The sequence below is a fragment of the Delphinapterus leucas genome, chromosome 4 (assembly GCF_059928025.1).
Source record: "Delphinapterus leucas isolate spDelLeu-1000000601 "Yukka" chromosome 4, BTC_Dleu_Yukka2, whole genome shotgun sequence".
In the NCBI taxonomy this organism is placed as follows: domain Eukaryota; kingdom Metazoa; phylum Chordata; class Mammalia; order Artiodactyla; family Monodontidae; genus Delphinapterus; species Delphinapterus leucas.
Window position 1 is genome coordinate 127276204 of NC_143132.1, and position 26981 is coordinate 127303184.

Here is a 26981-nt window from a genome sequence, read left to right on the forward strand (position 1 = left end):
TACCTTGCTTGATGGACATTTAATTTTTTTTAATTTATTTTATATTTCTATTTTAGGTATACAGTGATTAATTTTCCTCCTGAAATCTCATAAAATAGAAATAACACTTTGATCTTGAATTTTCATAGTTCTCTTAGGCTACATGTGTTTTTGGACTAATGAGTAAGAATGTAGACAATTTTTCTTTTTAATAAAGGCTTTAATGGCACTCATTAACTTACTCACTTCCACTTGAATATATAGCTTTATGCCGGCAGTTGGTTGTCTTAGATGTGAATGAGCAAATTCACATTCCTTGATAGAGTTTAAGAAAAGGAAAGAAATTCTGCTAAAAGAGTAGACTCAGGCACCAAAAAAAAAGGAAAAAGAAAAGGAATGAATTCCTACTACATTTTTTGCTAATTACTAACCTAACTTCTCAGCTTAGGTCAAAAAGGAATGTCCTCTCAGGTTTATAAACCAGTAGCCTGCACCATGAGGGCCTCATTTATTCTAATGTCCTCCCGTGATGGTGGCATCATCAGTGCTAGGGAGGGGAAAATAGCAAAGGGAATGTTCGTAAAGTAAACGTGAACCGTGAGAGTGACAACAACACTGTAAGTCAACTGTACTTCAGTTTTTAAATAAATAATAATAAAGTGGGAAAAATAATCTAAACAAAGTAAAAAAAAAAAGTGAGAGTTAAAACGCACAGGTCACTTCTGCCAATATGCTCTTTTAAGTTTTCCTTAGATCATTCATAAATCTTTCTACATAAATGTAATCCATAACCAGATTTTTTAACCCTCTTTTCCTCTCTTATTTATTTAATATGGCTAATTCCTCAAGAGTGCTTTTTTATCATTCATTTAACATGTATTTATTAAGTGCCTACCATGTGCCAGGCATTGTTCTATGCACTGAGAATATAGCTGCAAACAAAACAAAAATCCTGGCTCTCATACAGTTAGTACTGTAGGGAGGAAAGGACAATAAATAAGACCAAAAAAAAAATGGTATATTAGATGATAATATAAGTTTGAGAAAAATTGCAGGGAAGCAGGATAGGGAATTTTGGGGAGGGGAAAGGCAAGGTTTTGCAGGGTTTTGTTTTTGTTTTCTTGTTATTGGTTTTTTAGGGGGGGATTTGTTTTTGTTTTTTTGCTTTGTTGATTTGTTTTCTGGTTTGGGTTTTTTTTTTAATTTTGGTTGTGCTGGGTCTTGGTTGTAGCAGGCAGGCTCCTTAGTTGCGGCTCATCAGCTCCTTAGTTGCAGCAGGTGGGCTCCTTAGTTGCAGCTCATCAGCTCCTTAGTTGCGGCACATGGGCTTCTGAGTTGCAGCAGGCGGTTTCCTTAGTTGTAGCTCACAGGCTCCTTAGTTGCGATTTACTGGCTTCTTAGTTGCAGCACATGGACTCCTTAGTTGTGGCATGCGAACTCTAAGTTGCAGCGTGCATGTGGGATCTAGTTCCCTGACCAGGGATCGAACCCGGGCCCCCTGCCTTGGGAGTGTGGAGTCTTAACCACTGCCCCACCAGGGAAATGCCCTGCAGTTTTAAGTGGAATGTTCAGGTAACATTTGAGCAAAGATTTGAACGAAATGAGGAGTGGATATACAGATATCTGAGGGGAGAGTATTCAAGACAAAGTCAAAGGCCCTGTTGGGGGTGGTGACCCCTGGCATACACAAGGATGAGGAGACCATTTGGCTGAATCAGTAGGGTGAGTTGTAGGAAATGTAATTAGAGAGGTAAGAGATTGATACTATGTAGGACCTCCTGGACCATTATAAGGACATTGGCTTTTTACTCAGTGAGATAGGGAATCAGCAGAGGGTTTTGCACACAGAGTGACATGATTTGACTTATATTTTAATAGGATCACTCTGCCTGCTATCTTGAGAATAGAATGTAGAGGAACCAAGGTGGAAACAGAGACTAGTTCAGAGACTACCGAAATCATCAAGATAGAGTTGATATTGACTTGGACCAGGGTAGTAGGACCCTGTGAAAAGTGGTCAAATTCTAAACATATTTGGAAGGGATTTCCAGCTGATGATGAATTGGATATGCGGGTAAAAGAGAAAGAATGTATTAAAGGACGTGACTCTTAAGGTCTGGATAGAGGGGCTATTAACTGAGATAGGCATGACTGCAGATCTGGTAGGTTTGTGGGGGAAGATCAGGAGTTCAATTTTGGTAAGTTTGAGATGTATACTAAACATTTAAGAAGAGTTATTGGAGTGAGATATTTGAGTGGAGACGTAGAGTTGGACATTGAGTCTGAAGGTCATCAATGTTGTCCAGGCTGGAGAGAGAAATTTGGGAATCATTATATACATATATATGTATATACACCCACACATATACATATATGTGTGTATATATGCATATGTGTGTGTATATATGTGTATATATCTATATCTATTTATCTATATCCAAGAAAGTGGATAGATAGAAAAAAAGTTCAACAACTTAGCCTTAGAGCATTCCATCCTTCAAGAGTCAGTGAGACTAGGTGGAACTAACAAAGAAGACTGAGAAGGAATGGCTGGTGACGGGAAGAAAACCAGGGAAGGGTGGTTTCTAGATGCCACGTGAAGAACAGATGTCAGAGAGAACAGAGTAATCAACTGTGTCAAACGCTGCTGATGGATCAATTAAGATGAAAACTGAGAATTGACTATGCACAGAATTTAGCACACAAAGGCCATTGGGAACCTTGACGAGAACAGTTTCAGTTAAGTGATAGGAGCGAAATACTGATTTGAGTGGGTTTAAGAGAAAAGAGGAAGAGAGAAATTGGAGGCAGCAAATATGGGTAATTCTTTCAAGGAGTTTTGCTCTAAGAGAAAACATTACCCCGAGTCTCTCCTCTTTCCTTTCCCTATTTGTTCAGGTTCTTTGTTAACCTCTGTTCTTCCAGCCTTTCACTGGGGGCTGTTCCCTAAAACGCAACAGTTTTCTTTTCCCTTTTGCCTTATTCCTTGACTGGTGACTTTGGGTCTTTCTTCTCTGCTAATTACCACTTAATCTATGTCTCTAATTCCAACCTTTCAATCAAGATCTAACCCAATATCTCCAACTTTCTAGAAGACAGGTATAGATGGATGCTCCGCCATCACCTCAACTTCAGGATATCTCACAACTGACCCCATCTAAAGCCTCTTCTCTTATCCTTATTTTCTAACACAACCATTTACTCAGGCATATAATCTGAAAAGCATGAAGTCAAAAATTTTTGCTTCTTCTCTCTAACATTTTTTGCATTGAGTCCCCAAATCTTTTTACCCCTTCTCAGTTTTTACAACTGGACCTTAAATTGTCATCCCAGCCCTAGATTAACCTCCTATCTGTGCTTCCTATTTCTTATGTCTTTCCTTTCTAGTCCTTCTTACATAGTACTTCCTACCTAATCTTTCCTAAAGAGCCTTTCACCAGTGTTGCTCAATCATGGCATAATTGAGCAACGTATCTAATAATTAATACGGACTCCTGCTTTTGAACTCAGTTTATGCCCTGTGGCAGTGTAGTGAAGATAAATCTGGTATTAGACTCAGAATCAGGAAATCGGGTTTTGTGCCTCAAGTTGCACAAATCTGATTTCCCTGGGCTTCTGTGGCCTCGTGTATAAAATTAAGGCTTGGACTTAGATGAACTCTGAGGTCTTTTCCAGCCCTCAAATAGTGTTGTTCAAATACTCTAGAATGTATAGGGCTTCCTGTTTAATACTAGTGGAATTCAACCTCAACTCAAACTAATATTTAGGCCTTCTATAATCCAACTCTGCCTAGTTCTTATATAAAGTATGTCAACTATTTGGTAAAATGGTCTGTTCTAATCAGATTGGTCTCCTAACTTTCCCTTTCCCATAAACAGGTAATTTCCATTTCAGATTATGTGTTTGCATTGTTCCTTCCACTTAGGATGCCCTTTCCTCTCTCACTGCCAAAAAGTCTACTAGCTATGACCACCAATTTCCTTGAGATGGAATGCCACACTTGATATTATATTTCCTCAGAATCTTCTGTATGCATCTCTTATTATTAGGTGCTATTTCATTATTTATATCAGCTGAACACTCCCATGTTTTATCTCTTGTATATTCTAAGAATTATGAGCCACCACATATAACACTTATATCCATGAAGCCTTAATAAGCAGCCTGGAATTCATCTGATAAGCAAATTATAGAGAACTCAACATGATTTTTTTTTATAAAAAAAGGTATTCATGCTTCTGGAAAAGGCAAAACTATAGAGTCAGTAAAAATATCAGTGGTTGCCAGAGATTATTGGGAATGGGAGAGATGAATTGGTGGAGCACAGAAGATTTTTAGAGCATTGAATATGCTCTGTATGATACTATAGTGATGGATATATGTTGTTACACACTTGTCCAAACCCATAGAATATACAACACCAAGAGTGAACCCAATGTAAAATAAGGACTTGGGGTAACAATTATATGTCATTGTAGGTTCAACAGTTGTCACAAATCCACCACTCCAGTGGGGATGTTGATAATGGGGAAGGCTATGCATGTGTGGGGCGGGAGGTATAGGGGAAATCTCTGTACCTTCCTCTCAGTATTGGTGTGAACCTAAAACTGCTCTTTCAAAAAGTCTTTAAGGGCTTCTGGTGGCGCAGTGGTTAAGAATCCACCTGCCAACGCAGGGGACACGGGTTCGAGCCCTGGTCTGGGAAGGTCCCACATGCCGCAGAGCAACTAAGCCTGTGCGCCACAACTACTGAGCCTGCGCTCTAGAGCCCGCGAGCCACAACTGCTGAGCCCGTGTGTCACAACTACTGAAGCCCACGCGCCTAGAGCCTGTGCTTCGCCACAAGAGAAGCCACCGCAATGAGAAGCCCACTCACCGCAACAAAGAGTAGCCCCCGCTCGCCACAACTAGAGAAAGCCCATGCCCAGCAACAAAGACCCAACACAGCCAAAAATAAATAAATAAATTTTTTTTTTAAAAAGTGTTTAAAAAAATATTCAAGTCTTTATTAGCAGAATATGACAATGTGAGTGACACAAATAGCTTTATGTAGACATCAAACAGAAGAACTCAAAAAAACATACTTAAAAGTAGTATATTTTCTTTCTAATTAAACTTAGGGCACTTTTTCTCTGAAATGGTACTGTGAACATGGGTTTTAGAGTTAGAGCTCAGATATCAGCTCTCCTATTTAGTTCTGTAACCAGTTACATTATCACTTTGAGCCTCAGTTTACTCCTCTATAACATGGAATCAAAATACACCATAGCAGTTTTATGATTATAGCATTATTATAATGATGTTAAGATAATGGATGCAAAGTACATCTTAACCATGCCTGGCACATAATAGACACACAGTATTCGTTCACACCAATTTATTGAACCTGCTGTTCTAATTCCCTTCTTTAGAGTCAGAATCCCCCACAAGCCATTGTGCTATGTGGATGGAAATCTCTTGGCCCTTTTTTTTAAAGAGTAAAGAGCCCTTTTTTTAAAAGAGTAAAGAGCCCTAGTAAAGAGCCCACATGTACCCAGTGTTCATTTGTCTGTGCTCAGAAAAAATTAAATAGGGCCCACCAAAAGCAAAATTGTGTAATCATTGTAAAGTGATTAATTTGTATTGAACATCTCCAGCCCCTACTTCTGCTTCCCCTTCCCACTTAAGCTGTGGCAAGTTATCTGTCTCTTTTTGCCTTCAGGTCTCTTCTCCCTATCAGAAAGCAAAAGGATCTGCTGTGATCTTTATATGAAACTTACTCATGTCATTTGCTAATTTTGTCCATTCATGCACTGTCTCAATTACAGCAGCTTTATAATCAGTCTTGCTATCTGGTAGTAGTAATAGTCTTCCAGCATTTGAAAACCTTGACATTATAAATATTAATTAATAAAAATCAGATATTAGGGGAAAGGATGTGAAAGGGCTAATAATATCCTCAACTTTTATAACATAGGGACAGGAATGATGAATTTTTTAAAACTCTGATGGAAATTTTTAAAATCACGAAGTCAAGAAAATAGTATAATAAATCTACATGTATCCATCCTTTACCTTGAACATGTCCAGTTCTGTTTCTTCCATGATACCTATTCATTTCCTATCCCCACATACCCCAGAGATAGGATTATTCTGAAGCAAATCTAGAGGGATCTTTAGAGGCTGATATTTCTGTTATGAAGAAACATTCACCTAAAGTTTAATCTTTAGTTTCTGTATTAACTTCAAACAAAATTAGATTGAATTATTTCTATTGAAAGCATTTTTGTAAAATGATTGTTTTCTGTGTACTTTACTATCTAACGAATGCATAGAGAAACGTCTGGAGTGGTGATCGTAATGTTAATGGTTATTTTGGGGGCGGTAGAATTTGAGTGGTTTTCTTAAATTCTCTATACTTTTCTGCATTCCTTAAATCTTTTTCTAGTGAGCTCTATAACTTTTATAAAAATAATAAAGTATTTATTAAGCATTGAGGAAGAGAAGTAGTTTTAATATTAAGAGTTTGTTTAAATCATTTATAAGAATTTTAATTTTCAGGGTGCAGTTCTACCTCAAGAAATAAGTCAAGTAACTCAACATCACAAATCTGGCTTTAATGAGAACAGTGTTAAGCAAAGAAAACATGAGCCTCACAGAAAATGTAAGTTATGAGTTAGAAAGTATACTTGTGGTGCTAACTGCTTCCTTTTATTTTTGTAATTAACAGCTTTATTGAGTTATAATTCATACATGATAAAATTCATCCTTTTAAAGTATACAATCAGTGTTTTTTGGTGTTTTCACAAAGTTGTACAACCAGTGCCACTGTCTAAATTTAGAACAATTTCATCTCCCCAAAAAGAAATACCATACTTGTTAGTAGTGATTCCCCTAGCCCTGGCAACCACTAATTTACTTCTGCCTCTGTGGATTGACCTATTCTGGATATTTCATGTAAACAGAACCATAAAATATGGGACCTTTGAGACTGGCTCCTTTCACTTGGCATAATCTTTTCAAGGTTCATCCATGTTGTAGCATGTATCAGTACTTCATTCCTTTTTACAGCTGAACAGTATTCTATAGTATGAATACTATATTTTGTTTATCCATTCATCCATTGATGGACATTTGGATTGTTTCCACCTTTGGGCTGTAATAAATAATGCTGCTGTGGATGTTCATGTACAAGTTTTTGTGTGAACATATGTTTGCAGTTCTCTTGGGCATATATGAATGAATGGAATAATTGAGTCATGTGTTAACTCTACGCTTAACTTTTTGTGGAACTACCAAACTGTTTTCCAAAGTAGCTGTACCATTTTACATTCCCACCAGCAATATATGAGGATCCAATTTCTTTACATCCTCTATAACACTTGTTATTAGCCATCTTTTTTATTATAGCCATCCTAGTGAATGTAAACTGGAGTCTCCTTGCGGTTTTCATTTGTAATTCATTAATGACTAATAGTGTTGAACATTTTTTCATGTGCTTATTGGCTGTTTGTATATCTTCTTTGGAGAAATATATATTCATATCCTTTGCTCATTTTAAAATTGGGTTATCTTTTTATTCTTGAGTTGTAAGACTTCTTTTTATATTCTATATCCTATATGCTGAGCAGATATTTGATTTGCAAATATGTGCTCTTGTTCTCTGGGTTGTCTTTTAACTTTTTATACAGTGTCCTTGAAGTACAAAAGTTTTTAATTTTCATCAAGTCCGATTTATCTGTTTTTTTCTACTTTTTCTTTGTTTGCTTATGCTTTAGGTATCATCTAAGAAACCATTGCCTAATTCAAGGTCACACAAATTTACACCTATGTTTTCTTCTAAGAGTGTTATAGTTTTAGCTCTAACATTTAGGTCCTTTTTTCATTTTTGAATAAGTATATACATGGTATGAGATAGGGGTCCGTATTCACTCTTTTGCATGTAGATATCTAGTTGTCCCAGAACTATTTGCTAAAAGACAGTTCTTTCCCCATAGAATTCTCTTTGCACTCCATTGAATTGTCTTGGCACCCTTGTCAGAAATCAGTTGACCATAGATGTATGGGTTTATTTCTAGTTTGTCAATTCCATTTCACCTATCTATATGACATCTTTTTGGAACAACACACCATCTTCATTACCAGAGCTTTGTTATCAGTTTTGAAATCGGGAAGTTTGAATCCTCCAACACTGTTTTTCTTTTTCAAGATTATTTTGTCTGTTCTGGTCTCTTGCATTGCCATATGAATTTTAGGATCAGCTTGTCTATTTCTGCAAATATGGCAGCTGGAATTTTTATAGGGATCATATTGAATCTGTAGACCACTTTGGGTAGTACTGTCATTTAGCAATATTAAGCCTTTCTACTTCTTTCAGTGATGTCTTGTAGTTTTCAGTGTACAAGTCTTGAACTTTTTTTGTTAAATTTATTTCTAAGTATTTTATTCTATGTAATACTATTGTCAGTGGAACTGTGTTCTTAATTTGGTGGGGGGGGAGATTGTTCATTACTACTTATAGAAATAAAACTGCCTTTTGTATATTGATCTTGTATCCTCCCACCTTGTTGAACTTATTTATTTGCCCTAATTTTTTTGGCTTCTGCAAATAGAGATAGTTTTACTTCTTCCTATACAATCTGGATGCCTTTTATTTTTCTTGCCTAATTGCTGCGGATAAAACCACCAGTACAGTGTTGAATAGCAGTGGTGTCACTTTTTATTCTCCTCCTTTTTGCAAGAATTCTTCCTTACCTTCCTTTCTTCCTTTCTTTTCCCCTCTCTGTTCCCTCTCTTCCCTTTCCTTCCCATCTTTGTCCCTTCCTTCCTCTCTCATTCCATCCCTTCCCTCCCTCTTACTTCTTTCCTCATCCTCTTTCCTCTTTTGTCTCTCCCTCTCTCCCTTCTTCCTCCCTTTCTTCCTTCCTTGTTTTCTTCTTTTTTCCCTTTCCTCCTTCCTCTTCTAATCCATCCTTTTCACTTTCTTTCTGTTCCCGTCATTTCCCCTTAACAGGAATACTAAAATAGCTTCCTACTTGGTCTCTTACTCCTTCTACCTAGCTAATAAGCCACTGCCATATTATAATTTTCTTAAGGCACAATTCTGATCAGATTCCTACCAGCTCAAAACCTTTCTGTGATTGTGCCTATTGCCTGCCAGTGTAATTCCGTAGTCTTCAGTCCTTTGCAGATTGTGGCTGCAGCCTGCTTCTCTAGTTAAATTAAGCTGCATTATACTCCTCAACCTCCAGCAGAACTGGTCTGTTTTTAGTTCCACAAATATTCCTTGCTTTCTGCTTCTACTATTATTTATCTTTCTCCTATTATTTCCTTTGCTGGAGTACTTAGCCTCTTATTCTGCCCTTTGGAAACCTGCCTTCCTGCAAGGCTCAGTTAGATGCCACCTTTCTTTTTCCCTTATTGTTGTCATCTGTGAGTTTCTCTTCTCACCCTCATCTAAATTATAAGTTCCTCAAGATCAGGGCCTTTGTCTCCTTGGAATTCTGTGAATTTTTTACACAGTGCCTTGCTATGGTAAATACTTGGTAAATTTAATTGGTGTGCAGCAAATTTCATTTAACAAAATTTCTGTTTTCTTGTCTCTAGTTAAAGAAGAGTGTAAGAGTCCTAAAACTGAGAGTCGGTCACAAAAAATATCAAATAGGCAGGTAAGGTTCTTAAAATCACATTTCTAGTAGCCCACTTTTTTTTTTCTTTTTTTTTAAACATCTTTATTGGAGTATAATTGCTTTACAATGGTGTGTTAGTTTCTGCTTTATAACAAAGTGAATCAGTTATACATATACATATGTCCCCATATCTCTTCCCTCTTGCGTCTCCCTCCCTCCCTCCCACCCTCCCTATCCCACCCCTCTAGGTGGTCACAAAGCACCGAGCTGATCTCCCTGCACTATGCTAGTAGCCCACTTTTTATTGCAGTTGGTGGCTCTGTGGCATCTGACTGAATTTTGCAGCCCTTTCAGCCAGATTCATAAAGTGCATGACAGGAGGGTTGCTGAGCCTGTCAGTCACTTGGATGGGAGGTTGTACAGCTAGAGTCCAGGATTTGGAACTAGAGAGACCTGAAGTTCTGGTCCTGCCATTTAACAGCTGGGTGGCCTTGAGCAGTTCACTACACTTCACACAGCCTCAATTTCTTCATCTTTAAAATGGAGATAAAAATATATCACTTGTGTCTCTCATTATATATAGTCTGTATATACATAAATACATACAAACATACCTACATATATGAATATATGTGGGTACATTATATATATAAAATATGTAGAAGTATGTTTGTATATTCAATGAAAGTATATGGACCAACATGGCAAAGTTAACAGTTAATTCTGTGGAGTTAGGTTAATGGGGGAAACTGAGATCATTTATGTTTTATTTTATATAGTTTGTTGTTTGATAAGGAGTATGTATATATTTTATAATCAAAAAAACATTTTAAGTCTAAAAATATTTATGTACACTTATGTGCATTTTATATGCATATTATATAACACAAAGTTCTTAAAAATTAGATCTCTTATAAGCTATAATATATTACATTTATAAAAGATACCTTAGGGCTTCCCTGGTGTCTCAGTGGTTGAGAGTCTGCCTGCTGATGCAGAGGACACGGGTTCGTGCCCCGGTCCGGGAAGATCCCACATGCCGTGGAGCGGCTGGGCCCGTGAGCCATGGCCGCTGAGCCTGCGCATCCGGAGCCTGTGCTCCGCAACGGGAGAGGCCACAACAGTGAGAAGCCCGCGTACCGCAAAAAAAAAAGAGATACCTTAGAAGATATCTTGGCACATAACAGGTTCTCAGCCCATTAATTTTTAGATACCAATAAAGGGTTGAATTGCATGACTTTCAGAGTCATCTCTTTCTGCAACTCTTATGCTATAATTTCCTTTCTTCTAGAGAAGGGGTTCATAAACTCTGTGCCGTGGACCTCTTTGGTGAAGCCTATGGACTCTTTCTCAGAATAATAGTTTTAATGCTACAGTAAAATACATAAGATTTGAAAGAAAACCAGTAATATTGAAATACCATTGGAATCACCACCATTGTGTTATATTGCCTACATTCATAATTGAAGGGAATACTAAGTCTCATTTAGAAATTAATGAAAATAAAGATGGAATTTTTTCCCTCATCAAGTTTATGGGCCCCCTTTTTTCTCATGGTATAAAAGAGAAAATAACACATTAAAAAGTTTGCAGCAATTTATTTAGAATACTGTTAAGTCGGAATTATAATTTTATTTGCACAAAAACTCATTCGTACTCTCTTACAGGCGTTTGAAGGGCCTGCCAAATGTAATGTTAAGCTTTTGAAGAGAAATGAGAGTGCAGAAGTCTCAGAAAACTGAAAGGTTGAAACTAGTTATCCAAATGCCATTGATAAGCTAAAAGACTGGTTTATACAAGTTCTCTTCCCAAACTTTAACACCTGGGAAGAAGATTGAGTGAAAATTAAATGATCATTTTTGTACATAAAACTCTCAGCTATTTTCGTGTCCTTGTACTTTCATCTTCATGCACAAAATATTTATTCTTTTAGCCTAATCCTGGAATTGAGAACTTCTTAGCATCCTTGAATATCTCCAAAGAAAATGAAGTACAGTCATCTCATCATGAAGAGCCTCCAAGCGAAGAACATTTGTCACCACAGTCATTTGCTATGGTTCGTATTTTGAAAGAGCTTGTACACTATGGTAATTTCATTACTGTTAGCCACACATACCCTGTGCAACAGTTAAAACACTTTCTCTTATGTAGACTGGTGTGTGGCATTATTATTGTCATCCTGTGAGAAAGATCGGGCTGCCCTGGGCAATTTAGCCACCATAGCTCCCTTGCTTTTCAAACATTGCCACTAGACAATTTGGTCAAAAGTTAAGCAGAATGATAAGTATTGTTTCTTTGCCAGGAAATGTGAATTTTTTTTTCAACTCTTATTTTCCTTATTCTCTATCTGAATGTAGTTATCATCTTAATTTTTAACAATGGAACTTATTAAAAGAAACATCAGTAAGGTCTGTAGCTTTTAACTTTTCTCCCTTATCCCTACTATCTCCATACCAATCATTTTCAAAATAGAAGGGAACTCGGATGCTTAAAGAAATTCTAAAAATTGATGGCTCTGACACTGTGGACCATAAGAATGAGATGAAACAATTTGGTAATGAAGTCACTGTTTCCTCCAATAGAAGAGATGAATATGGATCTTCCTCACAGCCTAAACAAAGTAAGAAATTAAGTAAGTAAGCTAAGTACTAGTACTAATAACCAATCACTTCAAAAATCCAGTTCATTTATTTTTTAATCATGTGATTTTTAAAGATAATTAAGTATAATTAAGAGTAACATGGGCTTCCCTGGTGGCACAGAGGTTGAGAGTCTGCCTGCCAATGCAGGGGACACGGGTTCGTGCCCCGGTCCGGGAAGATACCACATGCCACGGAGCAGCTAGGCCCGTGAGCCATGGCCGCTGAGCCTGTGCATCCGGAGCCTGTGCTCCGCAACGGGAGAGGCCACAACAGTGAGAGGCCCGCATACCGCAAAAAAAAAAGAGTAGCAAATAAGAGTACAATTTTATACTTGTGTCATTTATATAAGAATGTAACTATGTAACCAATAGATCTGTAGTCCCTAAATGTCTTCTACGTTTTTTCAATATTTCTTTTTTTTAATAAGTTTATTTTTTTAATTTAATTTAATTTTATTATTTATTTTGGTTGCACCGGGTCTTAATTGTGGCAGGCGGGCTCCTTAGTTGCGGTTCACCAGCTCCTTATTTGTGGCACGTGTGTTCCTTAGTTGCGACCAGCAGGCTCCATGAATGTGGGATCTAGTTCCCTGACCAGGGATCGAACCGGCATCCACTGCATTGGAAGGCGGATTCTTAAGAACTGTGCCACCAGGGAAGTCCCTCCTTGTGACTACTTAAATTATACTATTACAGATATTCATTCTGGAGATCCCAAACCTGGAAAGGTTTTCACATTTTAGCTTTTTCTCAGTAATTTAAAAATGATTATGTAACTTAAATACATTACTTAACTTTTCTATAAATTCTTTTATCTATAAAATAACATTGCAAATGACGGTTGTGATAATTGTATGACATATATAAAGCAGTTAGCACTGTGTCTGACACATCATAGGTGCGAATAATTGATATTAGTATTACGTTAAAATAACTTGACCAACATAAAAATAGAAGAAGCTGTAAAATCAATTTAAAATAATTAATGGAGGCACACACACTGGAAAGTGGGCACTTACCTAAAGTCTAAGAAGCCTATAGCATAACATCTGGCACATAGCTGGATTTCAGTAGATGTCCATCATTACCCCTACCTTCTGCATCCCCTGCACTTTAATATTTTGACTGTAATTATCTGCAAAATCCTACCAGGAAAAATGACTCATGTAAAAGTAGGTTGGGGACAGAAGTTTCTCAGAGAGGTAAAAGACATTTTGAAATAAGCTAACCTGCGTTTATTAAGTATCAAAATCAGAGCCTAACTTCATTTATACTCCACTGAGTATTGGGATAAATAATTTTAAATTCCAGTAACTATCAGGAAACAATATCTATCACAGGGACAGATATGCTCTTGAAATAGAGCAAAATAAAATTTTAAAACAATATTGGATAAATATGGTCCCACTGTCAAAAACAAGTAACTTTTACTATACTTCAGTATAGTAAAAAATATCATCTACCTTAGAGTCAAGAACTCGGAATCCAGCTCATGTAACAGAACTAATGTGTGACTTCAGGCAAGCCACTTAACTGCGGTACGCGGGCCTCTCACTGCTGTAGCCTCTCCCGCTGCAGAGCACAGGCTCCGGACGCGCAGGCTCAGCGGCCATGGCTCACGGGGCCCAGCCGCTCCGCGGCATGTGGGATCTTCCCGGACCGGGGCACGCACCCGCGTCCCCTGCATCAGCAGGCGGACTCTCAACCACTGCGCCACCAGGGAAGCCCACTTTTTTTTTTTTTAATCTATAACAGTAAGAGGTTTAGATTCATTCTTCACTGGGGTGTGCTTTTTGTTCTGTTGGTGAGTTTGTTGATTATAAAGAATGTGAACTTTCAGAGTTTTTATATCATAATAAAGGCACTTAAAAGACTCAATTTCAGAAAAACTTTTAAGAAGCATTATTTTAGAGCAAAAGAAACATTCATCCATGTGTCTCAGAAAATAGGATGGAATTTTGAGAAGACTGAAGCTAAAGCCTCAGAACTTAAGAATTAATTGTAAATCAGCTCAAGAAAGCCATTTGCATGTTTAGATTTTGCCTGTAAATAACTAAGTAGTCATTAATCTCTCACAATGCTAATTTTTGGCAGTCATCTACTTATATTTTTAAATCTTTGTCTTAATTATATATCAGTAATTAATTATAATCATCTAAAATCTTCATTGAATTCAGTCATTTTAGGCAAAACTAAATAGTTCTTATATTTGCTTCACGGGAGATTCCTCTTCTCACTTTTTAACAATGTCCTCCTTGCTATTCTGTAAAGCCCTGCCATAATTGCATAGTTTGAGATATCATTTAATGTGGATATGTCCTTTTCTCTTTTTTGGCAGCATCTTATATGAACAAGCCTCACAGTGCTAGTGAGTACCATAATGTTCAGTCTGTGGACAGTGTGTGCTGGCCTGCTGCCAGCCAGATTCCTCCTGTGTCCACACCAGTAACTGAACTTTCTCGAATTTGTTCCCTTGTTGGAATGCCACAACCAGATTTCTCCTTTCTGAGAACACCACAGGTATTGTATATTACCGTTCTTCCATTTACATAACTTATTGAACACTGAGCTTAAATAAATTGACTGAAACTCTTTGGCTAGAAATAATATAGTGGAGCTGATTTTTTTGACTTTATGAGCAGCATAGATTAATACCTCTCACTCTGGGTCTTCCATTTATGCATAACCAGACCCCTCAGAGAAACTGGTAGAGGAACCTGGGCCGCAGGTAGCCTCGCAAGATTCTTCAGACTGATAGAGCTAGGGATCTTGGTCTCCAGCAGCAGCTTTCAAACTTTTTGGTCTCAGAAACTCCCCATCTTTTTTTTGAGGACCCCAAAGAACTTTTGTTTACTTGTGTTATATCCATATTTACCAAATTCAAAATTAAAACTGAAAAAAATTTTTAATGTTGTTAATTAAAAATGACTTCGAGGGCTTCCCTGGTGGCACAGTGGTTGAGAGTCCACCTGCCGATGCAGGGGACACGGGTTTGTGCCCCGGTCCAGGAAGATCCCACATGCCGCAGAGCGGCTGGGCCCGTGAGCCATGGCCGCTGAGTCTACGCGTCCGGAACCTGTGCTCCACAACGGGAGAGGCCACAGCAGTGAGAGGCCCGCGTACCGCAAAAAAAAAAAAAAAAAAAAGACTTGGAAAAAAATTTAATGAGAAGAGTCGCATTGCTCTACATTTTTGCAAGTCTTATCCATCTTCTAGCTGAATAGAGAAGCTAGATTCTCATATCTGCTTCTTACTATCAATCTCTTGTAATACGTGGTTTTGGTTGAATTATATGAAGAAAATCTGGCCTCACACAAATAGATAGTTGGAAAAAGGAAGAAAATTTTAATAGCCTTTTCATATAACTGTGGATATTCTTTGATACTACATTAAAACATGGTATTTTCTTAAAAGTTAGGGCAATGTAGAATCTGAAATTATATCAATGAACTTTTTGTTCTCTGTATACTTATGAAAAAATGAGAGTGAAAAGGGCAAATAGCATTTTCATATTATAATAAAAATAGTTTGAACCTCAAGGATCCCCAGAAAGGGGCTCAGGGACCTCCAGGATCCCCACACTGCACCTTGAGAACCACAGCAGGAAGGCTGTTTTCTCCTTTTTACATCCAGATTCTTGACACATTCTCACCTAAAGCAGAAAGCATGATTAAGCTAATAATACTACATAAAAATGGCTACCTTTTGAAAAAGTAACATTTTTTTAAAATCTTTTTTATAAAAGAAAAGCGCATACTGTAAAGAGTTATCATTTAAATGTAAATATAAAATCAGTCAGAACCTCTGAGTCTTTTAAATTTTAGCAGTTAATTCATATTAGCGAAATATGTGCTATGTAAAGGATGGTGGAAAGCAGGGGTCAGCAGGTATTTTCTATAAATGGCCAGATAGTAAATATTTTAGGCTTTGTGGGCCATATCGTCTCTGTCACAACTACTCACCTCTACAATTCCAGGATGAAAACAGCCATAGGTGATACATAAGAGTGGGCTTGGCTGTGTTCCAATAAAATCTTACATACAAAACAAGTAGAAAACCTAGTTTCCTGATCCGAGATATAAAGAAAAAAGTTTTGCTGGCTTTCATTTACATTATGATGGTTGGTCCTTCAGCTAGCTTAGAGATCATTTTAACTTTGTAAACATTGAAAGATAAGGCAACAATTGTAAAGTTTTTGCATCATAAACCAGAACTTAAGCTGATAGTCCCTTTTTGAATTCTTAAATTTTTTTTTTAAAAATGTTAGATGAAATTATTCCATTTGTTTAAACTAAGCTTTGGAGGAGGAGGTCGACTTCCTGGACAGATAACTTCATAACCATTCATGTTCTTTTTTTTAGACAATGACAGTTTGCCAGGTAAAATTATCTAACGGCTTACTGGTACATGGGCCACAGTGCCATTCTGAAAATGAAGCCAAGGAAAAAGCTGCACTTTTTGCTTTACAACAATTGGTGAGAACTGTCCATGAATTCTCTACTAACTCTTTAATTAATCCCTCTGGATGTTTCTGTTGCATTGTTTTATAACTTTTAAATACTTCCATAGGGCTCCTTAGGAGTGAATTTCCCTTTGCCTCCACCAATATTTCCAAGTTATCCTCCTGCTGTACCACCTGGAACCATTCCTCCAGTTTTTCCCCAACCTACTGGTAAGGTATTTTGCTCTTCTCAATATTAGTTATTGAATTATATTGTTTTTAGAAATTTCTTTTAAGAAGCATCATTTTGAGGAAACAAAAAAAATTACCTAAATGTTTAGGTAATTTAAGGAGTTGTGAGAAGTAAGCCTGAAACCAGAGCCTGCAGGTTCATCTAAATACCATTTGCCCTCCTACAGTCTCTAGTGTGGCTAGATAGAGTAGGACGGTTCTCCGTTTTGGGCAGCCCAGTAGCTGCCAACGCATGAATTTGGGCTTAAGGTAGACATCAAAAACACAGGGACGGGGGGTGGGGGGGGGGGGCGCGGGGGTTGGTTGTAGGGAGTTGGGGGAGGTGTGGGAAGAAAAAACAGATGAAGGGAATAAGAAGCTGTGGATTTGAAAGAAACTGCCCTTGGTGATGAGGGAAATGAAGAGCAGAGGGGATTTTGAGCTTACTCTATGTATGTTTCTTAATATTCTCTCACATTAAGGATAGGTACATAGAAGACTAAAGAGCTTTTAAAAGATAATTACTCTTAAAAGAATTTTTTTTTAAGTTTTACAAAAAAAAAAACATAATCAGAGTACCTTACTTGGCTTTGCAGTAATAATATTTATACAGTCACATATCATAAACACTGTTTATAATTTTAAACAAACATTGTAATATACTTACATTGGGAGGACAGGGTAAGTAGTGAGGGGTGGTATGAAAGAACTGAATTTTGATCTATCATAACAGGAAGTCTAAAAATGCCTAAAATTGAAAAATCAACTAGCAGTATAAGCAAATTATTGAACAGTTTGGAAATAAACAGCTAAAACAGTTAAACCTGGGATGGACCGGATGACTGCTATATTATGTTGAAAACCCTTTTTATTACGATATGTATGTGTATAATTATCTTTACTTTGATTTGTATAAAAATGCAATTTGTCTAAGGTCATAAGTTACTAAGTAGCAGGAGTAGCATTCAAAAGCAAATATATCTAATTACAAAGCCCACAATTTTGTTACTGTACTACACTGGCATTCCTTTGCCTGTATAAACAATGTGTAGTCATAAAATTTTTATGACACAGTGGATCTGAAGTTTTCATATAGCCCAAGGTAGTAAGTCCACTATAACCTGGAAAATCTAATTTAACTGCTTTTTCACTTTCAAAAATGAATCCAGCAACTATATATCAATTAATTTTAAGTAATTAGTTCATGCAGGTTACCTAAAGGTCTACCCACAAGCTTCTCTCAAAAAGGATTTGTCTTATGAGAATATATTATCTAAAAGGAATGATTGTTTTCCCATTTATTATCGATATTTTATAGCTTGATATTTTACCTTTTTAATGTTGATTATTATGTTTACGTTCATTATTATATCATGTTTATTAGTGTATTCATACCTACGAAGAATTTTAAAGTTTAATTGGAGTTCTTTTGGTTTTGTGCTCTCCAGTGTTCCAATAATAATATATGATATAAAAGCCATGAGATTTGAATGTTAATCAGGAGAAAACAACTTATGCATCAGATTAAGATTTTAAAGTTATTTTGTAGATTTCCACTTTACGGTATGAAAGGGTCCCAATGGAGAAAAATATATTTTATATTTAGGACAGTGATTTTGGGAAATTGTTGAGTTGACCTATGCATAAGATTACTGTAGCATCTTTTAAATAGATCTTCTTAGTCTTATAACTGCCACCAAACTTGCACATAACTTTCTAAATCTTACTAGTGTGTTTTGTATTAAGACTGTTCTTTATCCTGGAATTTTTACATGTGTAATTCATAACATTGAAATATATTATGATTCTCTCTCCTGATCCAAACATTTTTCAAGTAGCTGAGTTTTAGTTAAGCTATACTGTCTTATAATTCTGGCTGCCTTTTTCTCTCTTTAAAAAGAAGGTTTGAGCACAGTACATACCTTCTTTGGTGGCAATGTGCTGGTGTCTCGATTGTCATTGTTTAGTGCAGTAGTTCCCAAATGTTGCACTGGTGCTGACTGTGGAAGAATCACCTGTGGAGCTTATTAACAATACAGATTACTGGGCCCCTCAGAGTCTGATGTACTAGGTCTGGAGCCTTGCCCAGGAATCTGTATTTCATAAGCTCCCTATGTGATTCAGATACACAAATCAGTCTTGGGAACCACTGATTCAATGTGCTTTTAATAAAAAAATGTAAATTTTTTTAAAATTCTTGAATTACAAATATTAGGATAGGGAGAAAGATTCTACTGTTATATGAAAGTGATCAGATTTCAAGACTTGAGCTTTTTTGGTTTTTTTGTAGGCTGGGATCACTATGGAAGCAACTTAGCATTGGGGGCAGGTGAGATTCTTAAGATTTCTCTCTTTGTGCCCTGGCTTTTCTCCCCCAAGGGACAGTTTCATGACCCTTTTATTATTTTTTAAAATATTATTACAAATATTCTTAAAGCTTATATCAGTATATGGTACTATTGGCCTTCGTATGCCAGACAGCATAATGATAAGCTGACTTCTGTAGATGATTCACAGTCCTTAAGGGGCTCCTGAGGTTGAACGTTGTAAGCAAGGGTAATCAGAAATTAAGTGTATATGCCCTTTGCCAAAGCAAAAAAAGCCAAAAAAGGGTAGCAGAAGGAGGTCTTAAATTTCAAGGCTTTTATGATACCATTTTACTAAAACAGCTTTTCCATAATTTTTAACAGCTAATATAATGCCCTCATCATCTCATCTCTTTGGCTCAATGCCATGGGCACCACCAGTGCCAGTTCCTGGGAAGCCCTTCCATCATACTTCATACGCTGGGACCATGCCCATGGCTGGAGGAATGCCAGCTGGTGTGCACAATCAGTTCATACCTCTACAGGTGAGACCTGAAGGAGAATTATTATATTTTTTTAACAGAATTAGTCTCTCACTGCTCAAAGACCATTGATAAAATTTTGTTTATTCAGTAATTATTCAGTGCCAACTAGAGGTCCATTCAGTACTGGTCTGGGTACTGAGAATATATTTTGACCAGTGGTGACCAGTCTGACCTGTTCCCTGCTATCTGAGTTTGTGTTCTAATAGATAATAATAATTGCAACAAGTAATAACATCCTTTTCTAGAACAAAGGGATTTAAAATCAGGAATATCAATTTTCTTTATATTTAAGTTATGGATAATTTTTAAATATTTTATTTGTAACCATATTCCTTGAATTTCTAAAGTCTGGTTTGGAGGTTATAAGTGGAAGTCACAAGTCAGCAGTGATTGACAAGTATTAGCAGCATGGTTTATGGTATTTTCTGACACTAGCTTTTTTGGTCTACACTGTTAATTAATGATGCTTTTATTCCTCAAAGGTAACTAAAAAAAGGGTTGCAAACAAAAAGAACTTTGAGAACAAGGATGCCCAGAGTTGTCAAGCCACCCTACTTCAGACTAGCCAGTCAGCATCTTCTGATGTCACCAAAGTGATTCCACAGGAGAGTTTATCAGCTCCCTTAAAGTCCCCTCAGCTTACTCAACTTGCGTCTCCTTTTCAAGTTGAAGCTGCCTCTGCAGGCCATAGTATGTCTCACCATAAGTCAACACCAAGCTCCTCAAGAAGAAAATCAAGAAAACTGGCTGTCAATTTTGGAGTTTCTAAACCTTCTGAATAAATTTGGTACTTGGAATTAAGTTAATTTCATTCCTTTCCTCCCACCTTTTTATAAATCTATATCTGTGTCTCAAAAAAAATTACAGTGTACTATTTTAAAACAATATATTTCAATTAAAATTTTTTAAATTTTTAGTTGTCAGGCACTTTTCATGCTATTTAAAAGACTATACATCAAATTGTGCATCTTAAGTATGTGCAATTTGTTTTACATCAATTATACCTCAATAAAGCTGTAAAAAAAGACTAAATTCAACCTTGTTTTAAAATAATATCAACGGACTAAGCATTCAGATGTACCACTCTAATCATTGGCCTCATCATTAGAAGCACCCTAAACTATGAATTAGACATCATATTGCAATAATTATAAACATTTTTTACACTATCATTGAGGGATAATTAAATGGAGCATGAAAATTGGGCCTCAAGTATAATTTACTGAATGTGGATTTTATTTCTCTTTTTAATGATGTAACAGAAGTGTCAGGAGAATGGCTCTTATTTATAGGTATTTTAACTTACGTTTTATTATATCTGAGGGTCCTTTGGACCTGTTGTGAAGTGATCACACTTGTGGTGGTGCTGCCAGTTTTGCTTTATTCTCAATTTTGTACCAAAGCAACTTCAGAATACTGATCAGAATATTTCATTTAACTGCTTAGAATTATAAATAGCAATCTAGATTTGAGTAAATAATTACAATTTTTTAGATTATTCAAGAACCAGCATTAGTAATTTCTAATAAAATTAAGTTTCAAAATCTACAGGATATAATGATTACAAATTAATCTTCTAATAGAATAAAGTACAAAATATTAATCATGTTAATTAAAATAAATTGTGTTATCAATTTGTATAGCTTTTTACCTGCTTACTTAAACATACATGAGAGCTCCGTTGTTGGTCCACGTGTAGTGCTTCCTGGAACTGATGAAATTCTAAATTTTTTAAAAATGCCTAGGTGTGCACAGGCACCATCAGTGTATACTGTACATTATTTATGTGACAAGTGCCCGTCTCATTCTCGTTCCATATTTTTAGCTTTATGCTGAACTGCCCAGGGACTCTGGCGTTTTGTCTTTGCATGTCACGTGTGGGTGTGTATTGTTCAAGCTGTAGCTGTTGAAATTATTTTAGAGTTTATGAAAATGTCTCAGTGGTACCAGGGCCTGAGTTTTTATATATATGTTTGTGCTTTCATTTTTGTGATATGCTTGTATTTTTAAGGAAGTAAGTTATCATACTTTTTTAAAAGTACGAACAACAGTCTTTGTATGGAACTGCTTATTATTATATTTAGTTTCATTTGGCTCATTGAAAACTCTGCCATGAGTCTTTGTTTGTTTTTAAAAATGCTAGTACTGAATTCAATGGATTTCTTTCTCTAACTGCTAAATGTTAGAGTTTCTCTAAATGTTAATAGGATATTTGTATATTAGTCGTGCCTTTAGTGTAAGAGATAAATGTTCATTATCTGTCATTTATCACAGTCATGTGAGTTTCTGTGATTTTATTTTCTATTAATTTTCCTAGATTCAGATGTTCCTTGGTTCCCAGAATTTCTTTTTTGGGGAATATTTGTTTCTCTGTAATGGGATCTTGAGTAATGAGGCTCAAGGAATTCTCAGTGTTTGTCCTTATTGCCTCACGACCTTTTTTTTTTTAAGGGAACGTCTATTTGGGGCATACAATACAAAAAAGTTAAATTGTGACGATAAGATTATGTCAACCTCTTACTACTTTAAAGTGTATAATATTTTTCACCTTATGTAACTTTACAAACTCCAGCATTCAAGAATTGCCTCACTCATCATTGCTCTGTGACCACTCTATAAACAATGTACAGCCCACATCTTTTTTAAAGCCCAGAAGAAGGAGCACGTGCCGTCTTCTGAAAACTCCAAGAGAAATTTCGGTAAGCACAGTGCCGCTGAACCCATATACGGATGTTTCCTCAGTACTCAAGCAAAGCAAGCTGACAATTCTAGGTGGATAGGCAGTAAAAGTGTTTTCTTTTCATTCTTTCTTCTCTTTTTAAAAAATGTATTATTCTAAAAGTCAAGACTAAAGAGAGATTAAAATGGGAGAGAGCTCCGTAATGACTAGATAGTGTCAGGCATTCATCTGTATTCTCTTTACCTTGTACACCTATTCTAAATGTGGGCCTGAGAGCAGTAGATGTGCCCTCCCTGGGGAGGATGTAAGAGGCAGAGACTGTTTTTAATCTCTCATGACAATCTTGAGGAGACTAGATACACTAATAGAATGGGAAACTTACAGTTTTTCCTTTTTTAGATGGTGCAGACTCAGAATACCCCGAAGTTTAGAAATACGCCCATTCAACTGTTGAATCTGTTGTGGCCTTTCTGTGGAAACCATGGGTTGTACAGGGCACAGAGGATCAGATTCCCCAAAATGCTTCATGTTTCCACGTAATAAGAGCAGTTAAATCTATTTAAACCTTCTTCTCCTCGCTGAAACATTATTTCTAAATATCCTTGTTCAATAAAGTTTTTTTTCTTTTTTTTTTTTGAGCAAATTAAGTGAATTTTGAAGATTGGTCCTTCAGCTCATTGTTCCTTTTCACCATTTCCTGCATTACCTGAGCTTTATAATTTTACAGATAGACTGTATTAATTGACTGAAACATCATGTAGACTCACGTCTTAAACATCTGAGACTCAGTTGCCTGAAAAATTAATTTCACCTCTGTATCTTGGTTTCAGTTTAAGACTTTCCTTGCTGTTCAGAGGGATAAGTAGTTCTTTTAGAACTAAAAAGATAAGGAGATCTTTTTTTTCCTGTTGGTGGGAGAGATGAAAAACTCCTGATGCAGGTTTTTTGTTTTTTATTTCCTTTTCTATAATCAGGTACTTGCTTTGGTTTTAGACTGATATTTTTCCAACTAATCTAGGTTTTGGGGGGAGGGGTCAGAGAGGGAGGCAGTTGGAAGAAGGAAACAGTTAAATAAGACCTATCCAACACTGCATTTTTAGACTATATCTTTCTAGCTCAAGGAAATAGATAAGTTGCAGGGTCTTTTTTATTCACTCACTTTTTTTTTAATGATTTTTTTTTTAATTGGAGTATAGTTGTTTTACAACGTTATGTTGGCTTCTACTGTACAGCAAAGTGAAGTAGAGCTCCCTGTGCTATACAGCAGGTTCTTATTAGTTATCTATTTTATACATATTAGTATTCACTCACTTTTAAATCATCTGTTTTATTTGTATTAATAAATCATACATTTTCATAGTGGTTGTCTAATTTTTACCTTTAAGATAGCTAGGACTGTCCAGCTCTCCTTTGAAGTTCATTGTAATATGCTTCATCTCATTGTCCAGAGCCTCTTTTTTAAAGCAACTGTGTACAATCTCCCAGCTTTTTGAGTTTGCTATATTTCTTAGTACCATCTGGCTTCCAAATTGTGTTTTTACTGTGGAGGAGAATTAATTTATTGGAGAGAAATGACCATGACAGACATTCTCAACCTTTAAAAAGAAATGAATCACAGAAATTCCCTTATTTTTTTTAGAGACAGTGATATAGAACTCAAACTGGCAGTGTTCTTATTTCGTAAGTTTTGTCAGTGAAACAGTGTTTTTTTGCAGGAGCTTCCTTTCCTAGTTAGGATAATGCTTAAAATTCCAGAAATGAATGTGTTTCAGACAGAGCTGGTTCAAATTTCCATCAGACCACTCCATCTTCTGCCAGGGAGCAGTATGAGACAGCGGCGAGACAGACAGAATGGGGGCAGGCGGAAGTTTCACTGACTTAACTCCAGCACCACTGATCCTTTGTTTAGAGGGAGAGAAAAAACAGGTATAAAATAGTTTTCATAGTTAAGAATATCACAATCCATAGCTGCTTTTGTGTGTGTGTGTGTGTGTGTGTGTGTGTGTGTGAGAGAGAGAGAGAGAGTGAACCAGCAGTAATGCCTTGCTCAATCGCATTCAGCCATCTCAAGTGCAATTCATGATGGAGACTCTGGTTTCCAACAGATAAAGTTTTACATAGTTAAACCTGTAAAAATTAATTTTTTTCAACAGTACACCTATTGCTATTATTTCAGCAATTGGTATACTATTAAATTGCCCAGGCCAAATAATTAAATTTCTGTAGATGTTTTAGTAATTCGAGCCAAATCCTCATACTGTTTTCTCATAAAGAATGAGAATTTGGTCCTCAGTTTGCTTTAAGTTCTCTTATTCCTTTCTTTCCCTTACAGTTAAAGGACTTTTTTGTTTGTTTTGGAGCTTGGGGGCTTTTTTTTGCCTGAAGTGTCATACATTTTCTTTTGCCTGCACCCAGTTGCTTCTTTGAGTGTTTTCATCTATTTTGATATATGAGTAATAGATAGTGTATTGTATCATCAGAGTGTTCCAACGTTTTGTTCTTTTAAACAATGTAAGTAAGTATAACTCATACATATATATCTTAATTCCTTTCTTTCCTCACATAAGTATTTTATAAGTAACCGGAATTTTTCATTAGATCTTATACAGAGCAGTATTTTATTAAAAGTTCAAAAGGGAAGACTTTTATGTGCTCATTTTGTAGTTTTTGGTTTATAAATATCTTTACATTGTCTGCAATTAAAGTGTTTTAAACTTGCATTGGAATGGACTCCAAATGTATTTTTGTGTTAAGCTGTACATTTGTAGATTTCTAGCATGAAGTTAGCCTCAAAATGTGCAAAAGGATTTTAAAATATATGAATCACTGAAAGAGTTTAAACATCTATACATGTTAAATGCTATATGGATTTTAATTAAACCTTTGAGAATGATTTCATAAGTTGTTTGTTCTTGTATGTTTGCAGTGATATTAAAAGCAGAAACATTACAGTATTCACTTAAACCTCATATCCTTTTTTTTAGCAAGTTTTTAAAAAATATTTATTTACTTATTTGGCTGTGTCGGGTCTTAGTTGCAGCACGTGGGATCTTCGTTGCAGCATGTGGGATCTTTTATTGCAGTGCACAGACTTCTCTAGTTGCAGCGTGCAGGCTTCTCTCTAGTTGTGGCACGCAGGCTCCAGAGCATGCAGTCTCGATAGTTGTGGCGCACGGGCTTAGTTGCACTGCAGCATGTGGGATCTCAGTTCCCCATCCGGGGATCAAATCTGCATCCCTTGCGTTGGAAGGTGGATTCTTACCCACTGGACCACCAGGGAAGTCCCAAACTCCATATCCTTTTATATTGGTATTTTGAAACTATGTCAGTTAGCATAAACTAGACAGCATGATTGGTGGAGAAAGTCAGACTATAGATTCTGTTGGCCACTGTTCAGATCCTACCTCTACTTCTAATTGTAAATAAATCATTCTCATTTTAGGACTGGCAAGTTATGTAATACCTAAGCCTCAGTTTCTTTATCTCCTAAAGGAAGAAAACAACACCCCTTGTATGGTTAATATGTTTAAAGCACTGGGTACATAGCAGATATATTACAGATGTTAGTAAATAAGGATTTGTCACATGAACCCAAACACACAGAGTCCTGTATGGTGCCAAATACCTCTGTGCTTTTCCCACTGAGTCCCTCTCCAGTATTCAATTCATGCAGAGTCCCCATGCCTCACTTAGGCATCTGGGAGACTTTTCTCTTTCTGTTCTTCCTTTTCCCTGCCATTGATCCCCTCTATCTTTTCTACCAAGGGGAAGGTTCTTACAGAGCCATGTTGGAAGAGGCTTTCATTCTTACTCATAAGACTGGGGAACCTACAATACTAACATCTTGCTAATTGGCCATGTCTCACAATATAACTCCAATGCATTATTATGCATATTACCAAAATCTCTCTATGGTAGGGGTGGGAAGGAGTTGGAAAGAAAGGGTTAATTTAAAGAGGGAAGAAAATTTCTACCTAGTAAATCTGCTTCCAGCTCTGCCCCTTCAACCTGAGTCTTTCTCTACTGTTGTACTTTTACTCAAGACCCCAAGGAGTGGTCACGTTCTGATACGGTGTTGGGCCACCTTCATCCAGCAGAAGGCACAAGGCCTAGGATCTCCAGTGGAGACATCGCCAACTGCTTTTCCACTTCATCCCCCAGACCGCCAGCCCCCCACAGTAACCACCCCTGTCTACCCCAACTCTGTAGCATCACTGGGCTCCCCCAACCTTGGTGTCAGTTTTTTTACTTGAAAATCAAAACTAAACAAACCAAAAGCCACTCAAGCTAGCTTAAGAAAAGGCAATTTGCTGTAAGAATATGGGGCTGTCTCAGAGAATCCAAGCAGGCTTCTCAGGAACTGAACCTTAGTCGAGGTGTCACCTTCCAATTCACTTTCTGTCTCCTCTCCATGGGGCCATGGGCTCTATAGTGTCTGTGACTCTCTGTAGATCAGGTCTTTGCTCCGACATCTATATTTGGGGGTGGGGGACAGGTCACCTTGAGGGGCCACCCCTGCTGAACTGTGGGTTGATGAGGAAATTTGGACC

At 36.8% G+C, this 26981-nt stretch overlaps 1 protein-coding gene across 7 annotated transcripts in view; it reads left to right on the top strand.

The window, feature by feature from the left end:
- Nucleotides 1–25324, top strand: part of XRN1 (5'-3' exoribonuclease 1) — a 101151-nt gene extending 75827 nt beyond the window's left edge. For 3 of the 7 annotated variants that reach the window (XM_089911046.1, XM_089911050.1, XM_022582667.3), the window contains 10 exons: nucleotides 6520–6622; nucleotides 9565–9626; nucleotides 11521–11643; nucleotides 12060–12219; nucleotides 14567–14748; nucleotides 16590–16703; nucleotides 16798–16900; nucleotides 19191–19229; nucleotides 19591–19751; nucleotides 20234–25324. In XM_089911046.1, coding sequence (XP_089767172.1) covers nucleotides 6520–6622; nucleotides 9565–9626; nucleotides 11521–11643; nucleotides 12060–12219; nucleotides 14567–14748; nucleotides 16590–16703; nucleotides 16798–16900; nucleotides 19191–19229; nucleotides 19591–19751; nucleotides 20234–20533 — 1347 coding nt within the window. In that variant the 3' untranslated portion in view covers nucleotides 20534–25324. The remainder of the gene's footprint in view (nucleotides 1–6519; nucleotides 6623–9564; nucleotides 9627–11520; nucleotides 11644–12059; nucleotides 12220–14566; nucleotides 14749–16589; nucleotides 16704–16797; nucleotides 16901–19190; nucleotides 19230–19590; nucleotides 19752–20233) is intronic. The other 4 variants (XM_089911049.1, XM_022582670.3, XM_089911047.1 and 1 more) reach the window with 3 other exon arrangements.
- The last annotated feature ends 1657 nt before the right edge of the window (nucleotides 25325–26981 follow it).